Raw genomic sequence first — 20,411 nt, forward strand, 5'->3', positions numbered from 1 at the left:
GGGAAGAAGGGTGAACGTACTGAATCCAAACAGATGCTTAGAAGAAGGCAGGAAAGACAAATATAGAGCTACAGGGAGCGTGCTAAGATCTGAATTCACAACTACATAGACAAACATCTTGACAGCTGAGATACGCAGAAAGAAACAAACCTCTTGGACTGAATCATAACTACGGGCAAGACATTAGCATGGTCATTTCCTTTTATTTACCATTAAAACCATTGTAACTGAGCTGTCTGTCTGAATTGCAGAGTTTCCTGTACTTTATCTCATCCTAGGTTCACAGTCAGGGTGCTCCCAGGCTAACTGGTAAACACCATATTGTTCTATTTCTGTATTTGTGGCAATCTTTTTAAAAGATGACCCTGAACGACTCCTGGGGTGCTCAGAATCCAGACACGGCTCTCAAGACTCCCCCTCCGCAAAGGCTACAACTGCACGGATGTCAGGAACGTACCAGTTTCCAACTATAAGAACCAGCTAAAAGCTTTCCAGAGAGCAGCAAGATAGTAGGGAGAGCTCCTAAACACCAAGGTCTCACTGGCAAATTTATTAGTAGTCATGAACAGTGTTACTGCAGGATGAAGCTGCCCAAAAAACTCCAGTTAAAATAGTTAACGATTTAAACTCCCCCTGAAATTTAGGGGAGTTTAATGAAATAGAAGACCTTTTTTAAGCACTTAGCTACATTATCTACTCACAGCTGCAGAAACTGAAGATGTTATTACCGTCTGTTCTTTGTTGCCTATTTTCTGAATCCTTTTCCCTTCAGCTGCCCTTATGATTTGACAGCATCACAAGACACAAGCACCCCTCAACCATTTCTGTGCAAAGTCACCTTCCACCAAAGATCTAACTTAGTGACCAAACTTTACTCTGAAGTTTTTAAGGAGTCTTCATGCGCTTCGTTTCACTTACTCTGCTGCAGGGGCAGCATCCTACAGCAAACAGGCAGTTTCAGACCACAGGGGTGCCACGGCAGCTGTTTTACGGAGTGAGCGTGCACAGGGAACCAAGGCTGGAGAGGCAGAACCAATGCAAGCATCTTCCCAGCGCCCACACCGGTGCCTTGCATTTTTCCAAGGGTAAGACATTCACTTCTCTTCAGGCCTCTTCACTGACTTATTTCTAAGCTAAGACTGGCAATCTTTTCTGATGACATGGCCCTGTGCCGTTGATTCAGGCCAGAAAGAAAAAAACAAAAATCCACAGCAGCTCTTGTTGTTGGCTATTGCGGTAAGCCAGACTACACATATAGAAGTGGAAAGTTCTTTTTCTCCAGTGCTAGTCAAATTAAACAAACATATGAGACTATCTAGCATTTGTTTACCCAAATCATAATGAAATTTTAGGGTAAAGTTTCTGTGATTGAAACCCTTCCTATTTTGCAAATTATTTACCTACCAGATTGAAGGTTCTGCTTTTGCTAACATACTTTGTATGTGCAAACATACATATGTACACATGACTGAAAATACCCTTCTGCTCCTGCAAAAAGTTTATACAGATCCAGACTCATAAATTCATTCTGCAAAGATCCTCTTGATTAGAATTAACAAATACAAGGAAATGTCGCAGCATCCCTGTAGTCCATCTTTGGTTCATTTCTCTACTTAAAAACATGGATTTACAGTCCTTGCTTTTCAGCAAAAATATAGAACACATTCTAAACATCATCTACCAGAAACCATAAAATAATTTTTACAAGGTTTTAAAAAGCATAATCTCATTTATTACCTAAAATCATATTTTTTAAAAACATCTTAAAAAGCCGTGAGGGACCCTGCAGTTACCAAGCCAGCTAATTTCAGAGTTTCCAATTTTTTCAATCAAAAATCACTGAAAGCTGGCACCTGAAATATGTTCACAAACCTGAATTACACTCCCACAAATATCTCATACACTTATCTGGGCTTGATGACCGTCTTAACGTACTAATTTTGCAACTACGTTTTATATAGACTCTAACAAGAACTAGCAGGCTTTAAGTACGGCAATTCTTTCCTATCAATCCATCTAGATGAGTGGAAGTGAACTGACTGGACCTGAGTGTAAAGCTATGAGGTAGCCATTGTAATATCCTTGCTCTAAGAATATTTGTGTGAGTTGATATTATACTTAATCAACCTTTATTCCTTTAACTTTGATCCTTGTTTAGTAGATAGACCTCAACAGCATTGTTTAAGGAAAAGTGAAGCTTGGAATCAGATGTAGTAATAACAATCACTCAGAACCGGCCATCTCTCAGCATACGCAATTTTGTGAGAGGTCCCTGGAGGAATAAAGTGTCTTTGCTGCATGTTCTCAGCTGTCTTGCTAGCAGTTACTGCATGCCAGTTATATGGAAGTTCTTGGGCTCAGAAAGCTTCTGAGCAGCTTTTGAAAATAGTACAGACTTCAGAAAACTCAGTAAATTTCACTAACCCTGCTAGAAAAGAAATGCATTTTCAACCATCCCCATAACTGTTCAGATACACAAAGTTTAATTTTGACATAAACCATGAGCAGATTCAGTTTCTTCTGATCACCTTTCTTCCATTTTTTATCACCAAAGTAACAATTTTATTAATACAGCATACGTATTCCAGCTTTCCATGAAAACAGAAACAAGTTTTTCAATTAAGTAAATCCATTTAATAAAAGGAGTTTTGAGAAGTGTCTGTAATGCTAAACTAGAAGTACATCTATTCCTTAGTACACCGAGCCCTAGCCTTCTAGAGCCTTTTGATGAATTACAATGGCTTTGTTATTATTTAACAAGATCACCATCACCACCTGTCCATCATACTGCCATTGCACTGATGTCTGAGCTGTTCATCAACTGGCTCCGTGTTTCCATGCAACCAGTCACCAAACCCTGTCTTAAAAATAGGCTGCAAACTGCAGCAATCCAAAAGCCAACAGACAACCAACCAAAGATATCTGTGCACAGGGACAGGGTGATCAACTGAGGGAAATAAATTTCAGCAGAAATTCAAACGAGTCTTCCTACCTGTCAGTCAGCATCTTCAAATTATAGGTAAGGGACAGTTACATTTACCAGTGACCATAACTGCAAACCTGATATCAATCATTCCATTTATTGATCCTGTTTTTTCTGTAAAGCATATACACACACACACTCTTACACACACCCCACACACATACATGTGTGTAAAACACAACAAAATAGAACGTATGCCGAATTCCCATTCACTGATTCCAAGCGGGACAAGAGATGTTCTTCCACATCAGTCATTTTCATTCACATGGAAATTATCTTTCTCTGCTACAACAATCATTATGAATTGTCACAGGAACAGAAAAAATAATTCCCCAGCAGTAGCAAGGCAGGTTGGCAAGATGCTTTTCAAAATGAACCACAGAAGTCATCGGAAAATAGCAGAATTCAATAAACTCAACATAATTTATATCTCCAAATCAAATATATTCCTATTTGACACTACAAACACTAGAGGGAATAACACCATCAGCTTGTTTGGACATAAACTGTCCCACTACAAAGGTCATCAGGCTCATCTCACAGATCTTCAAGTTGGTGTTTCCAACATAATTCTTTACCCACCTGCATTTCTATAAGCTAAAATTCCTCTGAAACAGTATATAGAAATTGACAAATTTATTTCAGACAGACATTAATGGAAGCACCACTCTAACTCAACACCACGCAACATACCATTCCTCTATTTTTTTTTTAAACAGATGCACAAGTATAAAATATGCTGAGTTTATGCAACTTAGTTTATGCAACTTACATTTGTATCTCAAAAAACAGAATATAGAAACACAGTGGCTTTACCTTGGTGGGAATCCGAGATGTTAAAAGAAATGCCCGACATGATGCCAATACCTATTGGAAAAAAAAGAACAGAATTTGTAAGAAATATTTAATTTATCAGGAATATTATTAAAGATTCTTTTCCAGGAAAATCCTGAAACCAGAGGGAAAAAGCCTCGAGTAGAGTGACTGTCGATTCCCTTTGCTGTCATACACTAAAGGAAGCAAAACTGGGCTCAGATCCAGTAAAGCATAGTGAAGAGACTGCTGCAATCTGATCAGCTATAAGCTAGTTAGTACAGCATCGAACTGAAGAAATGTATTCAATCAATCTCTCAAGAACATCTAATAGCAATCTTAGTGACATTTTAAAAAGAAGCAAGGATAAGAAGTCCTACCAGGAACATATGATGTACTTAAATATAACAAAAATAAGCAAGATAAACATGATATTATTAGCAAGGTAAGGGACCATAAGCAAACATTTTCTTTTGGACAAACTCAGTGCATTTCTAGAGTAACAATGCAATTCATTGACACCACCTGCATTTCTTCTCCAGCAAGGACAATGGAAAAACGCAATTAGATTAGTGAGACCAGTGACTCTGGGGTGAAAACACAATGAAACAAGTATTTCGGAAGTCACTGCCGATCAAAATATAATGATATATAAAAGTACCACTCCAATCTCCAGTAGCACATCCCACTCACAGATTTTATGCTTTGCAAAAGGGATGACTCATTTTGCAAAACTAGAGCAATTGCTTTTTGATTTACCAGCCTACGGAATTAGGCTGGTAAACTAGCTCCACCTTTTTCCAGACAAAAAACTGAAACAAACTTAATTTGAACACCTGGATCAAAAGCCCGCAGCACGTGCAGAGCTTTTCACACAGCTGGAACCTCCTGAAGCCAGTTCTGCTCAGTAAGTATCCATCTCCAGGTAAGCAGGTTGACACAAAACATGTTCCTCGCTTGGAGAGGGAGAACCAGCCTGAGAAGGCAACCCAGCACCCAGCCCCGAACACCGTTCAAACGCTTGGGAGATTGGATTTCAGCTTTGGTATCTCAGCTGAACCACATCTCGCTAACACCTAAGAGCCTGAATGCTGTACTAGTGTTGGATACCCCAGGTTGCACCTGGGACAGGGCAACCCCTGGTATCAATTCAGGCTGGGGGATGAAGGGATTGAGAGCAGCCCTGCGGAGAAGGACTTGGGGGTACTGGTGGATGAAAAGCTGGACATGAGCCGGCAATGTGTGCTTGCAGCCCAGAAAGCCAACCGTATCCTGGGCTGCATCAGAAGACGCGTGGCCAGCAGGTCGAGGGAGGGGATTCTGCCCCTCTACTCTGCTCTGGTGAGACCTCACCTGGAGCACTGCGTCCAGCTCTGGGGCCCTCAGCACAAGAAGGACATGGACCTGTTGGAGTGGGTCCAGAGGAGGGCCACAAAAATGATCTGAGGGCTGGAGCACCTCTCCTACGAGGCCAGGCTGAGAGAGTTGGGGTTGTTCAGCCTGGAGAAGAGAAGGCTGCGAGGAGACCTTATTGCAGCCTTCCAGGACTTAAAGGGGGCCTACAGGAAGGATGGGGACAATCTTTTTAGCAAGGCCTGTTGTGACAGAACAAGGAATAATGGATTTAAACTAAAGAAGAATAGATTTAGACTAGACATAAGAAAGAAATTTTTTACAGTGAGGGCGGTGAAGCACTGGAACAGGTTGCCCAGAGAGGTGGTAGAGGCCCCATCCCTGGCAACATTCAAGGTCAGGTTGGACGGGGCTCTGAGCAACCTGATCTGGTTAAAGCTGTTGGGCTTTAACTAGGGGTTGGGGGGGTTGGGCTAGATGACCTCGAAAGGTCCCTTCCAACCCAAAGCATTCTATGGTTCTATGATAACAGCAGACTGTTTCAGGGTTGACGTGGTCAGACCTAGTGCTCTGGTTATCGTGGATGTAGAGCCAAACTGTTGTGGAACAGTAGCCATTGCCTCCTCTAAGGCTCACCCCTTCACTGAAGGCCTGTCACACTGGCTGGCACAGCACCACTGCTGCTCGGCTAGCACGTCCAGGCCCTGTCAGACAGACAGACCCACCTCGTACTCACACATCAGGGAGAAACAGTCTCTCCTGCTCTCCTCCCAGCTGCACCTATCCCAAATATGCCTTCTGCAAATCCAGCATGCAAAGAAAGGGGAAGGGTCAACCCGAGGGGTTTTACCACTGCACACCCACAGTTTCCTGAGCCCGACAGCAGCTCTCTCCCACAGTAATAAAATCTCAATTCTTTCCCCTCCCTCACCCACCACCTCAGGGCAACCACCCACAGTAGGTGTGCATCACCGTCCTGGGAGCCTCTGGGGAGGATCACACCCTCAGTCACACCCCCACCTGGTCACAAGAAAAGCTTCGCTACCACTAAGAAGAGGGCCCCTCATTGAACCCCCAAACAAGCTGCCCAGCTCTGAAGAGGGCTAGGTGGTCAGGCACCCTCCCTGTACCTGCACCACCAGCAAAATGCCTCCTAAGCAGTAGGTAGAGCAGCTGCAACAGCTTCTCCTGATCTGCTTCTGGTCACCACATCTCAGGTGCGAAAGTGAGACAGACAGGGGAAAGGACAGCTTTTGAAGAGCTGCTTTCCATATCTACCTTCCAGGTAGTGACCTACAACATTAGATCAGTGTGTACGTGTGTATGCCACCACAGTGGGACAGCTGGTTACAGGAAAATCATGTCACAGCCCTGTTATAAAACATTTGCCTGCATATACAGATTGAAGCTACTTTATGAGCATTGACAGGGTCCCTTTAACATGATTACAGTACACATGAGCAGTCCAACTAACAAAGATAAATGCAAACCAGGTAACCAGAAGGCTGTAACACAATTATGTTGGAAAAGGATGTTCCAACAGAGCACACGTCAGTGTATATTCTCGTGGCAGATGTACCAATGCTCCCAAAGTGATCTTGCTAAAACCAACAAAGCTGAGCTACCCACTTACTTTAAGAAGATACATTTACATACAAAGGCGAGGACTGCTGTAAGATGATACTCAGCCGGTAAAGAAACTACTCTTGAGCAATAAGGACACAAAAAAGCCTGAGCCCTCTAATCCAATAACACTGAGGTTTCTACAGTTTTCACAGTTGAGACTGTAACAAACAAGTAAGAGTTTGATTTTTACATAAAGTCAACTGAAGACAAGGCCAACTATTACTGTAAAATTAATGTCCCAACTTGACTTTTTTTTTTTTTTTTTTTTTTTTTGGACAATGGCAGAATTGGCCAAGAGTAGGCTTGGTATTTATCACAATTTTAGCTGCTAAAATCCATGAGTAGGCATTGTGACCTTTGACAGAATCAGCTTTAGTTTGCTGCTTTATGATTTTTTTTTCCAATCTTTTCAAAATTTTAGGCAACATCTGTATTTTAACATCAGCATTTTTGTTTGCATTTAGCAACACAGTAGCCTCTACCCCAAATCAACTTCAGACTTGTTGGATAAGCTGCGAAACACGAACAGTTTTCAGTGACCTCCTTCCCCTCGATAAGGCTGCAGTGCGTAAGCAAATAATGGCTATTAAGATACCGGCTCACCCATGTCTCTGTCAATAGGATTCTGCATGGCTGTTAGTACTTGCAAGGGCAACAGAACATGTATTATAGACGACTTAAAACAACGTATCGCTCTATTCCTTCCCTTGCGAAATTCGATGCTGGCGCCAAAGGCAGAGGCACCGGAGGTGTTTTCACACTGACAGTTCAAGTCCCCTTTTAAGCACGGAGCTATTTTTGTGAAGGAAGTCCCAGGTCTCTGTTGCATTCCTCTGACATGAATAACAAGTATGTGCTTAATTGCACAATTGTCTAGGGCTTTCAGAAATATCCAGGAGTGCTGGGGTTTATGAATAGGCAGATTCTAGATTTCCTGGAGTTTTTAATTTCTTCATACAAAGAAACTAAAAAGCAAAAGTAGACACCAGTTACTCTCTAGCAGCTCTCAAGCATCCTACAGAGAAGATTCTGCCACCGTTATACTTATTTTGCACCAGGGAACCTTGAGTACAGGAGGAGGAGTGTCACAGCCAAAGTCACTTTGAAAACCAAAGACTCGGAGGAGGAGACCCCTATCCAGACACAACTCTGAACAAAGCACTCCCTCGCTCACAACCCATCAGGAATGTCAGCTGGGCACAGTGTATAACCTGTCTTATCTTCTGATAAGAAAACATTCACGTGTTCAGCTCAACAAGGCACAATCCCACTCCTCCATAACCATTTTGTTTGGTCACAAGTGGTATTCAATCATTAATAAAGTTAAAAGATCCCATCAAAAGATAAGCACATGCAGGGTAAAGAAAGAAACTCGGGAGCAGATTCACACTTTAACACACCCATAAGCCAAAAGGTTTGCAAGTGACTGACGTGAAGGCAGCAAGCACATCCAGGCAAATTTTGTATGAGGTACATAACCTGGCTGCTGCTGCATGGAAGGGACAACAAGGGACAATTATATTTAGTTTACATTAGCTTCAGTCTGTCTTCCTGCTCTGCCTTTTTACAAGCACAAAACAGGATTATCATTTCAATGTTAAATGACTCCTACCCACACACAGATACCCGAGTTGATGATTTCTTAACATTTTTATCACTCTAAATTCCATGGCGCTCTCTACGCTGCTCACAATGTATATGAAACAATTTAAAATTTGGAAATTAATTTGGAAACATTCACCAAAAACATACCCTGCAAATTATTTCTCTGGAGACTTATGGCCTACAGAGGTCATCTTCTATTTACCAGAATAAATGATTTGTTTCAGTAAGTAAAATTAATGTGAACACAGATCCTCAGTGAGTATAACAACAAAACATAAATATACAGATGCATTTCGTGATTTATTGTCAAAACCTAGCGTTACTACATTTTGGCACTGTAAGAGAAATTAACAGGGCAGCACTGGGTTAACCCAGCCGCCCTAGATGGCAGTCAGTCTTGGGAACATAATTTCAGCAACACAGCTCTATGCTACTTGCATCTATTTTACCAGACAGACCACATCAACTCAAGTCACCTTATCTATATTTAAAGCAGTTTCAAATTCACAAGCAAATGAAAGAAATCTTTTAAAAATCCCTACCCTTTTTTAAAATGCCCAGGAATAAAGAGTTCTGGAAAACACAGTGAGCATACACATCTTCGTGACAGAAGAAAACAAAATTAAACCACCCCAGCACTTCACAGGCCCCGGGAAGTCGCATGATGCTTGCTACACTCACTAGCACAGATGTTTTGTAACTTCCCTCTGCTGAAATCTCAAAATAATGATGGACTAGCCAAATGTTTTTCTCTTGCTGAAAACTGATTGACACAGTTATTAAAAAAAAAAAAGAAAAAAGCTTAGTACTTTTTTTGATCAATTGTTGCAGTTTTACCTCTTAAAAGTATACTTTCTGATCCTTTCCTTCCACCATAGTTTCTTTTCCTTCCAGCATTTGCCATTTTGGTCAGCCTCAAACTGCTTCGGCCTCTTCTATTACCATTTACTTGAGGAAAGAAGGATTTGTGACAGGTTTTCTTATTTAGATAGCCATCATTTTGAGAATTCTTTGAAGTCCAGAAGACAATTGCTTTTCTTAGTTATACCATCCCTATTTTTATCATTATTCATTACCATTGTTGTTCCAAATATCATAATTATTTTTTAAGTTTCCATACTTACTAGTTGCTTTATGATTTCTATCATAAGCTTTCCATTACTACTACTAATTCAGTATGTAATGTACACATAATACTGTGAGGGAAAGCAGCAGCACTAATACAGTTTTTGTTTTGTTAAAATAGAGATGAATCAATACATGTTAGAGCATCCAGTCTGTCTCAGTCCCCGTAGGATCGACGGTTCATTTCCTGGGTTGCATGGCTGATGTTGTAAATGTTCCATCCCGGAGCGACTGGAGTTCGATTAGATAAAAGGCCCCTTTCAGCACCACGTTAGAGATATTAGAGCTGGTTTCGAGCAAGGCAGTCTCTGCTAAAAGCACCGAGCCTCCCTACACAAAGAGGCTAGCCGACATCCTGGAGGTCTTTTTGGAGGGCTAATTAGCTCAGGCACAACATGAACACGTATGCTGTTTCTGAAATGGTGGTATCACCTGGCATACAGTGGGTTTCTCTACAGAACACTGACACCAGCAAAGCGGCTCGGTTCAGCTCCAACCTAAGGGCTCGCAGCACCACCACCTTCACCTACAGCACTCTCAGCTGTCTGAGACCACATCTGACTCTGATCATTTGGTCTTGCCTACTGTAAAAGTGTCATCTATGACAAAACCATTGACAAACCTTATCACTCTTGTTCCAAACACCTACTGATGTATCCACCAGCACTAAAGTAGTCTTTCGTAGCTGGGGAAGATCCTTCAGGAAAGGGTTAGTGCTATTCAGTTCTTGGCATTCACACACAAAACCCAGAATTTTTCCCTCCCTCAGATGACCTTAGCCAAGTTAACACATTTCCAGGCTTGCCTAAGTTGTCAGTGCTTGTGTGGCAAGCCAAAGACCTACACAAAACACACCCCAGAGCAGACCCTCAGCAGTAAAGCAAGCTGTTACTTGCATCAGTACAATTTTCTCCTGCCCAAGACGAGGGCACGCTCTGCAGCGTAAGTAACGACCTTGGCCATCCCCATGAAGGTCTGCTCTGCTGCATGTTTCTCTATGATCATTCCCAAAGTCAACCACAGCTTCCTCAACAAGGTCCCCTGCTGGAGCCACGGACAGAGAGCAAGCATGCCTGCCTGCCTGCCCTCTGCCCTGCCACTCACACACTGTACAGACCACAGGTTTTCACTGGTCCTTACCACCATTGTACTGCATTAAAAATTGAAGTCTGATCTGTATGGCCCAGCATGATCCATATCTTCTGGACAGCAAAGGATGGCATGGAGAACAGTTTTCAGTTGAAATAGGTTTTTACAAAAAAGTAGGATCAGATATCAGAACTGCTGGCAATAAATCTGCTGTGTTTCAAGATGGAGAAAAGAGAAAGGCGAAAGAAAGAGAAAGGCGAAAGAAAGAGAAAGGCGAAAGAAAGAGAAAGGCGAAAGAAAGAGAAAGGCGAAAGAAAGAGAAAGGCGAAAGAAAGAAAAGCACCTTTCAAATTAATTTATCAAACATGACAGGGGACACCACAAGATGGCACAATGAAGTGCTTCATTCAAATTTCTCTTTCAGCCTAAGTTGGAGAGGACCCTTTCAATAGAAATGCTTATTTAGCCATTAAAGAGCTGTTCCAATATGCAGAGCAGTTTCTACTTCAGAGGCAACAATGAACAAGTCCTCCCTGGAAGACAGTTCAGAAAAAGTTCCTCATTTTAAAACTGAAAAAACCCGAGGCATGGACACACCAAGAGATTTGCCTAAAACAAAAGGGCAAAATGAAGTTGCAAAGCTTGAAAGAGAGGCTTGGAGCAAATGGCTCCTAATTCTGGAGTAAAAGAGGAAACAACACAGCTTGGAGGTTTATCAGCAAATTACAACAAAATCTCCTGCCTAAACTAAATTTGTTCATCAGCTCCTCCAACAGCTATAACAACACTACTACTATCACCTTTAGGCAGTGTCCTAGCCCTGTAAACTGTTTGTAAAGAGCACGGGAATCAAATTGTGCTTCTTTAATACCTGGAGCACAAATAAATATAAACACTTGCTGTAACTATGTCTGCAATGTGCAAACGACCCAGCTATTCCAGAAAAGGTGGGATTTCAGAAGATGCTCAGACAGGGGTTCACCTTTGGCTGGACACTGCCCACGGCAGCAACAGGAGCCATGGGCACCCCAACTGCCAGCCCCCGTCACTTGACGTAGCTTGTGATATGGTCACCAGTGGTGCAGACTGGGACTCCCCTGATTCACAGACCGTACTCACGCTCAACAATTTTGTCTCATAACCTATCATTTCCATTAACCACAGAGCTGCTTGTGGAGACGTGGCCAGCTATTGCATATGTGCACGGGGCTCCCTTGTTCTTCCAACCAGTCATGGAACAGCTTTTCATGGTGGTGTGAGAAATGTCCAACACAGAGCGCTTAAGCTGAGGCAACCCCCAGTAGACTGCAAAACTTCCTCGCCGTTCCTCTCGCCACCGCACAATTCCCAACAACAACAAACCCTAGTGCTGTAAAGCACTAAATACCAGAAGACCTAACTACTGTGTTATTTAAGCCTGCTCTGAGCCATAAAAATAGGAAAGAGAGAGCAGCAGCATTTCACCGATACAAAGTCCCCTCCCTGGCACTGGACCAGCCTGGGCTGACCCCAGTGGGGTAGAGGAGGGGAGCAGGAGGGGTGCAGGCTGAACCACATACATTCATTTGTAACTCATCAATGAGGCATATAACCCCAAAGGAGTTTTTCCTTCTCTGCATCTACGTTACCCATAAATAGGTCACTAGCACATTAGTGCTAATACACCTTTATTTCAGTTTTTTTCCCACTTTGGCTCTCCTCTGTATAAAGCCATTACACAGATTCAGGTTACGAAGCATCACAGCAGGATACTTTCCCCACATACCAGCCTTTTATGATGTTCTAGCCCTCAATACTCGGTTAAATAATAGGTTGAAAACATTCAGCTGACTTGTAATTTGAAAGGCCCTGGGCTCCAGCATCTTCTGTGCGACAATTTTTCATGCTCTCACATTACCTCTCTCCATCATAAAAAGAGCATACCAGCACCCTTTAGAAAAACCCTCCCATTGCCTATCCCTGGTGTTGATAGTAAGAAACATCCATACGCCTTCCCTCTTCCTACATGGAGCCACTTCCTGGATTTATGGACAGCAGGTAAGACTGGAAAAATTTTGGTGTGCTGTGTATGACAATGTTTCTATGCAGAAGCAGCTGGAAACAGATTTTGCTATCGCAAAACGTGTTTTATTCTTAACTTCTTTAATTTCATCACTTAGAAATGCCAGATTAAACAATTTGCAGTGTTCCTTGGTGACAGGGTTGCTCTCTTTGTAAGTATGTCACACACAACCATAATGCAAAATTTTAAAGACCAGGAAACAAAACAAAAACTTCAGGGACAGAGGAAACTCAAATTGATCCATAATGCAAGCGTTTTATAAGAAACTCTTCTACAACCATTTGTATTTGCTTTTAGTTATCATCAATTAAATGAAGATTCAACTATTAAAGTGCAATACACTTAGCTCCACTTAATATTAAAATAAAATAAATAAGCACAGTAAAACAATTTTCCTCAATACCCACTGCCATAAACCAGCCTCAATAACACTGACCTTGGACAGCCCCGAGAGCTAAGGGCCAGAGAAAGATGTCAGCTTAATAAATCTATAGAATTAAATCTTTCTTGTCCTCTCCACGGCATATACAAATTGAAACACAAAACCAAATCAATGGGTGGAGAGTTATGAAAAACTCTGAGCCAAGGCAGCTCTTTCCCAAAGAAACCACTGTTAAGGTGTGAGACAAAACCCTCTTCCCCATTAGGTCCGGAGAGGATTACTCAAGATCTGCTCCTCTACATCACTTCAGGAGCCTCGCTGCAGTCCTCAGGTGCACTCAGATATCCATTTCCTCCTTTTGTTTCCCCACAGAACCCTTTTTCCGTCTCTGTCACCTGTAAAATATGAAGTACCCGCTGGACTAACATGACTGTGACAGCCACTCCATCCTTAATCACCTGAGGTATGCTGCAAGCCTCCATCTTTTTATATTTTGATATCTTAAGACCATCAATCTTTCAAGACAGGAATGGTGCTTAAGTGCTGGAACCAGCCACTTGGTCGATTAAAATCCTTAAAGGCCACCCAACCCCCAAACTTGGACTTTTTGTTATACTGTTTTACATTTTATAAGATGATCTCCTTTACAGCTATTTTATTTCTAGTGTGTTGCACTTCCCCTCAGCTAAAGACATCTTTTCTTTCAGAGCTTTAAAACACCTTCCAGAAACGGGAAGAAGAGAACAAAGTACTCCCCTCTCCCTGCACTGGAAGGGACCTCCCTTTCACTGCCCATTGCCATCCCCACATGCAACTCCTTTCCCACAGCTCCCATACTTTATTGTTTAAGTGGTGGGAGCTGAAGATGGCTGAGGCATCCTGTGTTGGATTACCCAGTGCTGACCACCCACCCACCAGCTTAGCTAATTACTAGCTAGCATCTCCTGGGGAAAACACACAAAAGCTTCTCTGTCAGGCACTTCACTCTTACAGCCACGGCAGCCAAATAATGGAGGTGTGAACAATGTCCCCACTCCCCCGTCATGCAGGTGCATCTTGCTGGATGGAATTTTTCTTATGAAATTCTGCACCAGACGACAAATCCCAGCTCATGGTCCCTCCCCCTGCTCCCGTTCTGTATCTAGCGCAGGGAGAGCTGCAGGCAGGAAACCGGGAGGCGAGGCCAGCTTTGGTTCAGGCAGTGACACAGCTGATTGCATCTGCCTTCCCCTCAGACGGAAATTCAGGAATGGCCACATTCCAGGAAAGCAATTTGGCCTCTGACATCCTGCAAAAAAAATACTTGCAGTTTCACCCCACTCCCAACATGCCTGCTGTCTCGTCTGTCTAAGAAGTACAAGCTGCATGCACTGGGCAAAAAACACTAAGTAACCATTGATGGATGGTTATTATTCTTCATGCTGATTTTTAAAAGTCATACCATGTCAATTATCTAATGCTGTTCATTATTAAAAATGAATATGCTCCTGTCCAATAAAAAAGGTATTTTACTACTTTCTGGTTTTGTGAGGATTCTTACTTAAATGTATCACACTAATATTGCCCGTGTTGTACTTGTACAGCTTCTTATACAGTATATTAACCTGACAAAATGCATGTAATAACAAAATATCCCTATTTATCTGACTAGAACATCAATTTCTTACAGCCAAATGGAAATTAAACTTCCCAAAAATGCCAGAAACCATGCTAAAAAATAGAAATTACAATCCGCTGAATGCAAAAGCAACAAATAATTCTGCTTTTCAAACTTAGAAGTCAAGTATAACAACTGTTATACTTGTTACCCACACTCAGTAAGGAGTCAGATCCTAGCTATGCAGAAGACTCCAATAGTTTGTAAACTACCTTTGCCTCTGAAAAAATGGAAAAAAATCAGCCTGCTTCCCCAAAAAACCTTCATGAGATTCTGATGCAAAGGTCTTCGAAGTCAAACCGTTTCTCAGAACAATTTTGTAGGTGAATTTTGGTTTTGTAAGCACTGAGCCACATGCTTGATGCTCTTTAATCATTGTTCATTTCAGAAAACGAGAGTCTCGGAGAAGAGGAGAGCTTTTAAAAGGTTACTTCACTACTGTGAACTTGAACAACTGATTTAGCTTGTCAGTGCAAGCTATGAAAGTGTAAAGCTAACTAGATCCTTCTGGGCTTTATCATTTTATCTAGAATCACGATTTACAAGCTCTTCAATTTGCAGACTCTCTTACTTTTTGCTGTGGAGGTACAGTCTGCCAAAAAGAAAAGTAAACCTGAGAAAAGCCTTTGCTCTGTTTAGATGGTAGGTTTGCAGGCAACTCCCTGCCCCGTTCTGCAGCCAGCCAAGCCTTTGGTTCCTCTTAGCCAAGTCTTTGCCCCGTCTGTTCTGGAACTGCTTAAGCTCTTCTGCTGACCAAGTCAACCTGCTCTCCAGAGCTTTTTGCTGGGGTACATGAGGTGTAGGGGGGCTTGTGGAGCAGCGTGAGGAGCAGCCCCTGGGAGCCGGTGGCACAACCCCCCCACCTCAGGAGCTGACATCTGCTTTCTGCAAGCCAGGCTACAATCTCAAGTGGTCACTCTTGCACGCACCCTAAAAATCACCCTGAGCAGAAAGAACACAGATTGAAGAACTGTAACTGAGACATCAATGTTTTGTTTTTAAAGAAATTCCTAACAGAGGAGATGCTGGTACAGGGCCACAGATAAGAAGGGAAAGCAAACACCCACCTGGCTTAGCAGCAGGGTTTGCACTGTGGTCACTGCAGCCCAGCTCGCCCCATAGTCTAAGCCCCACGTGCCACCAGCACTGACCCACCGGATGGGCCCAGTGCAGCCTAAGGTAGCATCTTCTGCAGGCAAACGTGTGATCACAACAAACCTAGGTCAACTTAGCAGCAACACAGCCCACCTACCAACAGCAGCAGAGCCACAGGGACACGGTGCTCTAGGTGAGCTAACTGCCCAACAACTTCCCCATCCCACAGGCAGGTCTTTCAGGCTAGACTGAGCTCCACACTCCTGTAAGTTATCCTGGCTTTAAGGAAATTTAAGGCTTCCTTGAACAAAACCAGGGAGGTCCCAGTTGACTGGAGGTTAGCAAAATGTGATGCTCATCCAGAGGAAGGGCTGGAAGGAGGATCTGGGGAACTACAGGCCTGTCAGCCTGACCTTGGCACCAGAGAAGGTTACGGAGAGGTTCATCTTGAGTGCCATTACATGGCACACACAGGTGGTCAGGCCCAGTCAGCATGGGTTTACGAAAGGCAGGTCCTGCTTGACTAACCTGATCTCCATCTATGACAAGACCTGATTAGTGGATGAGGGAAAGGCTGTGGATGTTGTCTGCCTAGACTTTAGTAAAGCCTTTGAGACCATTTCCCACAGCATTCTCCTGGAGAAACTGGCTGCTCATGGTTTGGATGGGCGTACTCTTCGCTGGGTAAAAAAACTGGCTGGGTGGCCAGGTCCAAAGAGTTGCGGTGAATGTAGTTAAATCCAGTTGGTGGCCAGTCACAAGCGGTGTTCCCCAGGGCTCAGTTTTGGGGCCAGTTCTGTTTAATATCTTTATCAATGATCTGGACGAGGGGATCGAGTACACCCTCAGTAAATTTGCAGATGACACCAAGTTGGGTGGGAGTGTTGATCTGCTTGAGGGTAAGAAGGCTCTACAGAGGGATCTGGACAGGCTGGATCGATGGGCCAAGGCTAAATTTGCTAAATTTGGCTAAATTTGCTTCTAATGTGACTGTCATCCTTAGCCTAATTAAGTTCATAATAATATTGATTAACTATTGCTGGAATTATACATCATCCGTCAACTGCTTAAATAAACCCACCTGGATTCAGTCAATTTTGCTGGTCTTCTCACACAAGTCAGAAAGGAAAATACCATTCAATTGTGCTGCCTAAATGGCTGATCTATGTATACAATCACAACTTTTCAACCCACTTATTGTTTATCATCTTTTCTCAAGATCTTTCATTGCTTAAAGTTCTAAATAAGTTTTCTTTTGTTGAGCTTTGATACTTGTATCAACACAGAAGTTTTGTCCAAGTAAAATTAGAACTTTAAAAAAATGACTATAAAGTTTTTTAATTACACAGATAAGCTCCCAAATATACCATAAATTAATGATCATGGTCTTGTTAGCAGGTTTGCAGAAAATTGTGCCCAACAGAACACCAGATACATCGAAGATTTGAACTCTGCCCACACACAAACACTATTATTATTGGACTATTAACTTAGTTATTCAGATGAGAGCATTAATGATGTCAGTAAAGCACAGCCATCAAAACGCAAAACATCCTACCACAACTACCTCACTGAAATGACCCCCCAGCCTTGTTTTATCTTCCATTTCTTTTATATCAGGGTCCTGTGATCACTCAATTTGTCTACACTACCATTTTTTTTTTTCTTGCAGACTGGATACAGATGTCTTCTCTTTCCTAAATCCCACCATTTCTCACACAGCAAGGCACCAAGCAATGAAGACAAGGAGAAGAAAACATCCATGTCAACATGTCTGTAGTGGGATTTTGACTCTTCAAATTCAGTTGCATTGCAGAGCTCCCACCAATTCTGAAAGGGCCATACTTCCCCCTTGGTCATCAATTAGATGAGAAATTAAGAGATCTTCTGTCCTCAGGCATAGATTTCTCCTAAAGTAGTGGTCAAGGGAGATGGAAAGAACAGGACGTTCTATTGACAGCTACTCCAGGCTTAGTAAAGAAGCTCCAGAATATTACTTTGCTCAAGCTAAAAAAAGCAAGGCCACTCACTACCCAATGCATTTCAAAGAAAAAAAAAAAAACCTGGCTTTCCACCTCAAGCGATCACATTATCGTGATCATAAAATACATTTTTAATGAGGCCACTCCCACCCTCAAAGCTATTACCATACACAGACGTGATTAATTTAAAAATGCAGATGACAGAAGCAAGTAGGTATAACCCTTCCAAGAAAAGATGGCAAATACCAGGGTTTTAAATTTATTAATATTAACACATTGTTATGCCCACTCTTTGCATGACAAAGACCACAGCGCTTCATCCAACAATATCGGCACGGGGCCTGTAACTTCAGCTCCTCAGTCTGACACCTCAGAGAAGTTTCAGAAGCTGAGAGTCTGTTGTGGTTGCTAAGAAAAAGTCTGAAGAATTTTGCTTTAAAACATGCAATGGGGGGGCGGGGGGGGGTGTGTTTCACTTTTCCTGAAGCCACATGAAAATCTGTAAGAACCTTCAAAGTACATCATTGACCCACTTGTAGTGCAAGTCAATTAATTCTTTGAAGTTTCTGAATCCCAGTAGATTAGCTAGGAAAACACAACCTTCTCCTCCTCCTCGAGGTTCGCAGTTTGTGATCTGACCCTGGTTGTAATGATCGTGTCACTATAAACACACGCTGAACAAATCACAGCTATCTGGAAACACGGGTACTCAATAATGCTCCCTCCAAAGGGCTCAAAGCCTGCAGACCACAGGCTTCCAGCAGCGCTGCACAGGGCCAGTGCTGCAACAGCCTGGCAGGGCCACCACAAACGAACAGGCTTAGAAACCTTGAAAAAGTGAGGTCACCAAATAGAGATGTGATGTAAGACACAACTGGACAGGGCCAAGCCTCAGCTCCCATAATCTGGGTATCACTCCTGGTGAGGGGAACATGAAATGGATACTTCCCTGCAATCAAACTGGAAAGAGGTTTTAATGTAAAGCAAAAACACTACAGAAGTGACAAATGTCAAGGTAATTCAGTTTTGAGGACTAACCTGTGAATTTTCCCTTTGCACTCAATTTCCAGTATTTGCCACTTTTTTTTCTTCTGGAAGGCTGCATTACCAGTCCAAAGACTACAACATCCCACACCAACCTTCATCCCTAAGGACAGTGATTTTTATTCATACTGTCAGAAGTTGCTACTTATTGGCAACACGCAGTTACTGAAGAAGAACTTGGAAGAAGAAAAATTAAGCTAAGAGTGACCAACGACTTCAATTGTAGCTCTGGAAGATTTGTTCTACATAGAAACGATAAAGATTAAACTTACATGCAGCAAGTCCAATGCTGCTGGAAAGCCTGGGCTTCTCTACTGGCTACAAATGGTAGCTGCTCTGCTCATGCTCAGTAAGCCAACATGCTTGAGACATGTTAGGCTTCCTGACTGTAAACATGCAACTCATGCAAGCCATGTTTGACTCTGGTTACTGAATTTATGTATACCTAGAGTAGATGTGACCATGATCTCCAGATGTCCAGCATCCTCTTCAAAGCCATGGTTTCATCTGGACCACCACAGGCCTGGAAATCCAGAAGAAAGGCACCATACCTGCAACATTTCACCCAGATTTTTTTTTCTTTTCCCCCACATGGAAACGGGTAACACGACCACAGAAACCCAAATGTACATGGGTTGCAGAGACTGAGGATAGGGGTTCACAAAAGGGTTAATCTGTGCCAAGTCAAGCTGTCCTGATTTAAAAGCTGTGAACACATGACACTTACTAGGGACTGAGCTCTCTCCCAAAGGCAAGTTTACCCTGGGCTAAATTTGTCACCTTTCATATGCCTACATTTCAATCCCAGTGCACTCAATTCTTATGTTATCAAATGCACAGCCTGCCCTTTTGTCTGCAGCTGCTTTAGTGCTATTTGCACCAGGTTTCTGCCTGGAGGTTCACCCCTTTGCTCCTGTGCAGATAGCTTGAGAAACTCTTAATTGGCAGATCTGGGACACTAAATAATTCTTATGGAAAAGCCAGGAAGCTTCTGAAACCAACAAACAAGACAAAAGAACATCTCAGCCAAGGATATGTGCGTGTCTGTGTGTAGTGAATGAAAAACAGTGACAACATAAAACTCTATGAAAATGTTTCTTTCCAGGACACTTTTACTGTGGAACATGTTTTGATCCTCTAAATCCACTCTGTTGATGTTATACCCCTTTCCAGCAGCAAATGCACAGATGGCTGCAGAATGACACTTCTTTTAAACAAGACGGTGCTGTTCTATTCCAGATTATTAGTTCAAAATACTATCCCTTGCAATGCATATTCTCCTGTGATTTATTTCCCTAACTTAGTACTGTTTTTGTAATGGACCATTAATTCAAGTATTCCTTTCTGTTTCATTGTAATAAATAAATGCAGAGAGACTACAAATACAAGGTAACCAACAGTTTTAAAGAAACAACAAAACCATACTGGGTTTTTTGTGCTTAATTTGCTAATTCCTAGAGAAGAGAAATCTTTTGGAACTACAAAAAAATTATGTTCTCTGAAAACTGTGAAGGAAAAAGTAAGACTTAAAAGCTAATGTCTTAGAATTAACATAATTTTTAATTTTTTTTTTTTTTTTTATCTCACCAGTCCAC

At 42.3% G+C, this 20,411-nt stretch overlaps 1 protein-coding gene across 1 annotated transcript in view; it reads right to left on the reverse strand.

The window, feature by feature from the left end:
• The window catches only part of CARMIL1 (capping protein regulator and myosin 1 linker 1), a 198,592-nt gene that overhangs the window by 111,218 nt on the left and 66,963 nt on the right, over positions 1-20,411 (reverse strand). The window contains exon 3 of the mRNA XM_075704739.1: positions 3,800-3,850. Coding sequence (XP_075560854.1) covers positions 3,800-3,850 — 51 coding nt within the window. The remainder of the gene's footprint in view (positions 1-3,799; positions 3,851-20,411) is intronic.

This window comes from Pelecanus crispus, chromosome 2, assembly GCF_030463565.1.
Source record: "Pelecanus crispus isolate bPelCri1 chromosome 2, bPelCri1.pri, whole genome shotgun sequence".
In the NCBI taxonomy this organism is placed as follows: domain Eukaryota; kingdom Metazoa; phylum Chordata; class Aves; order Pelecaniformes; family Pelecanidae; genus Pelecanus; species Pelecanus crispus.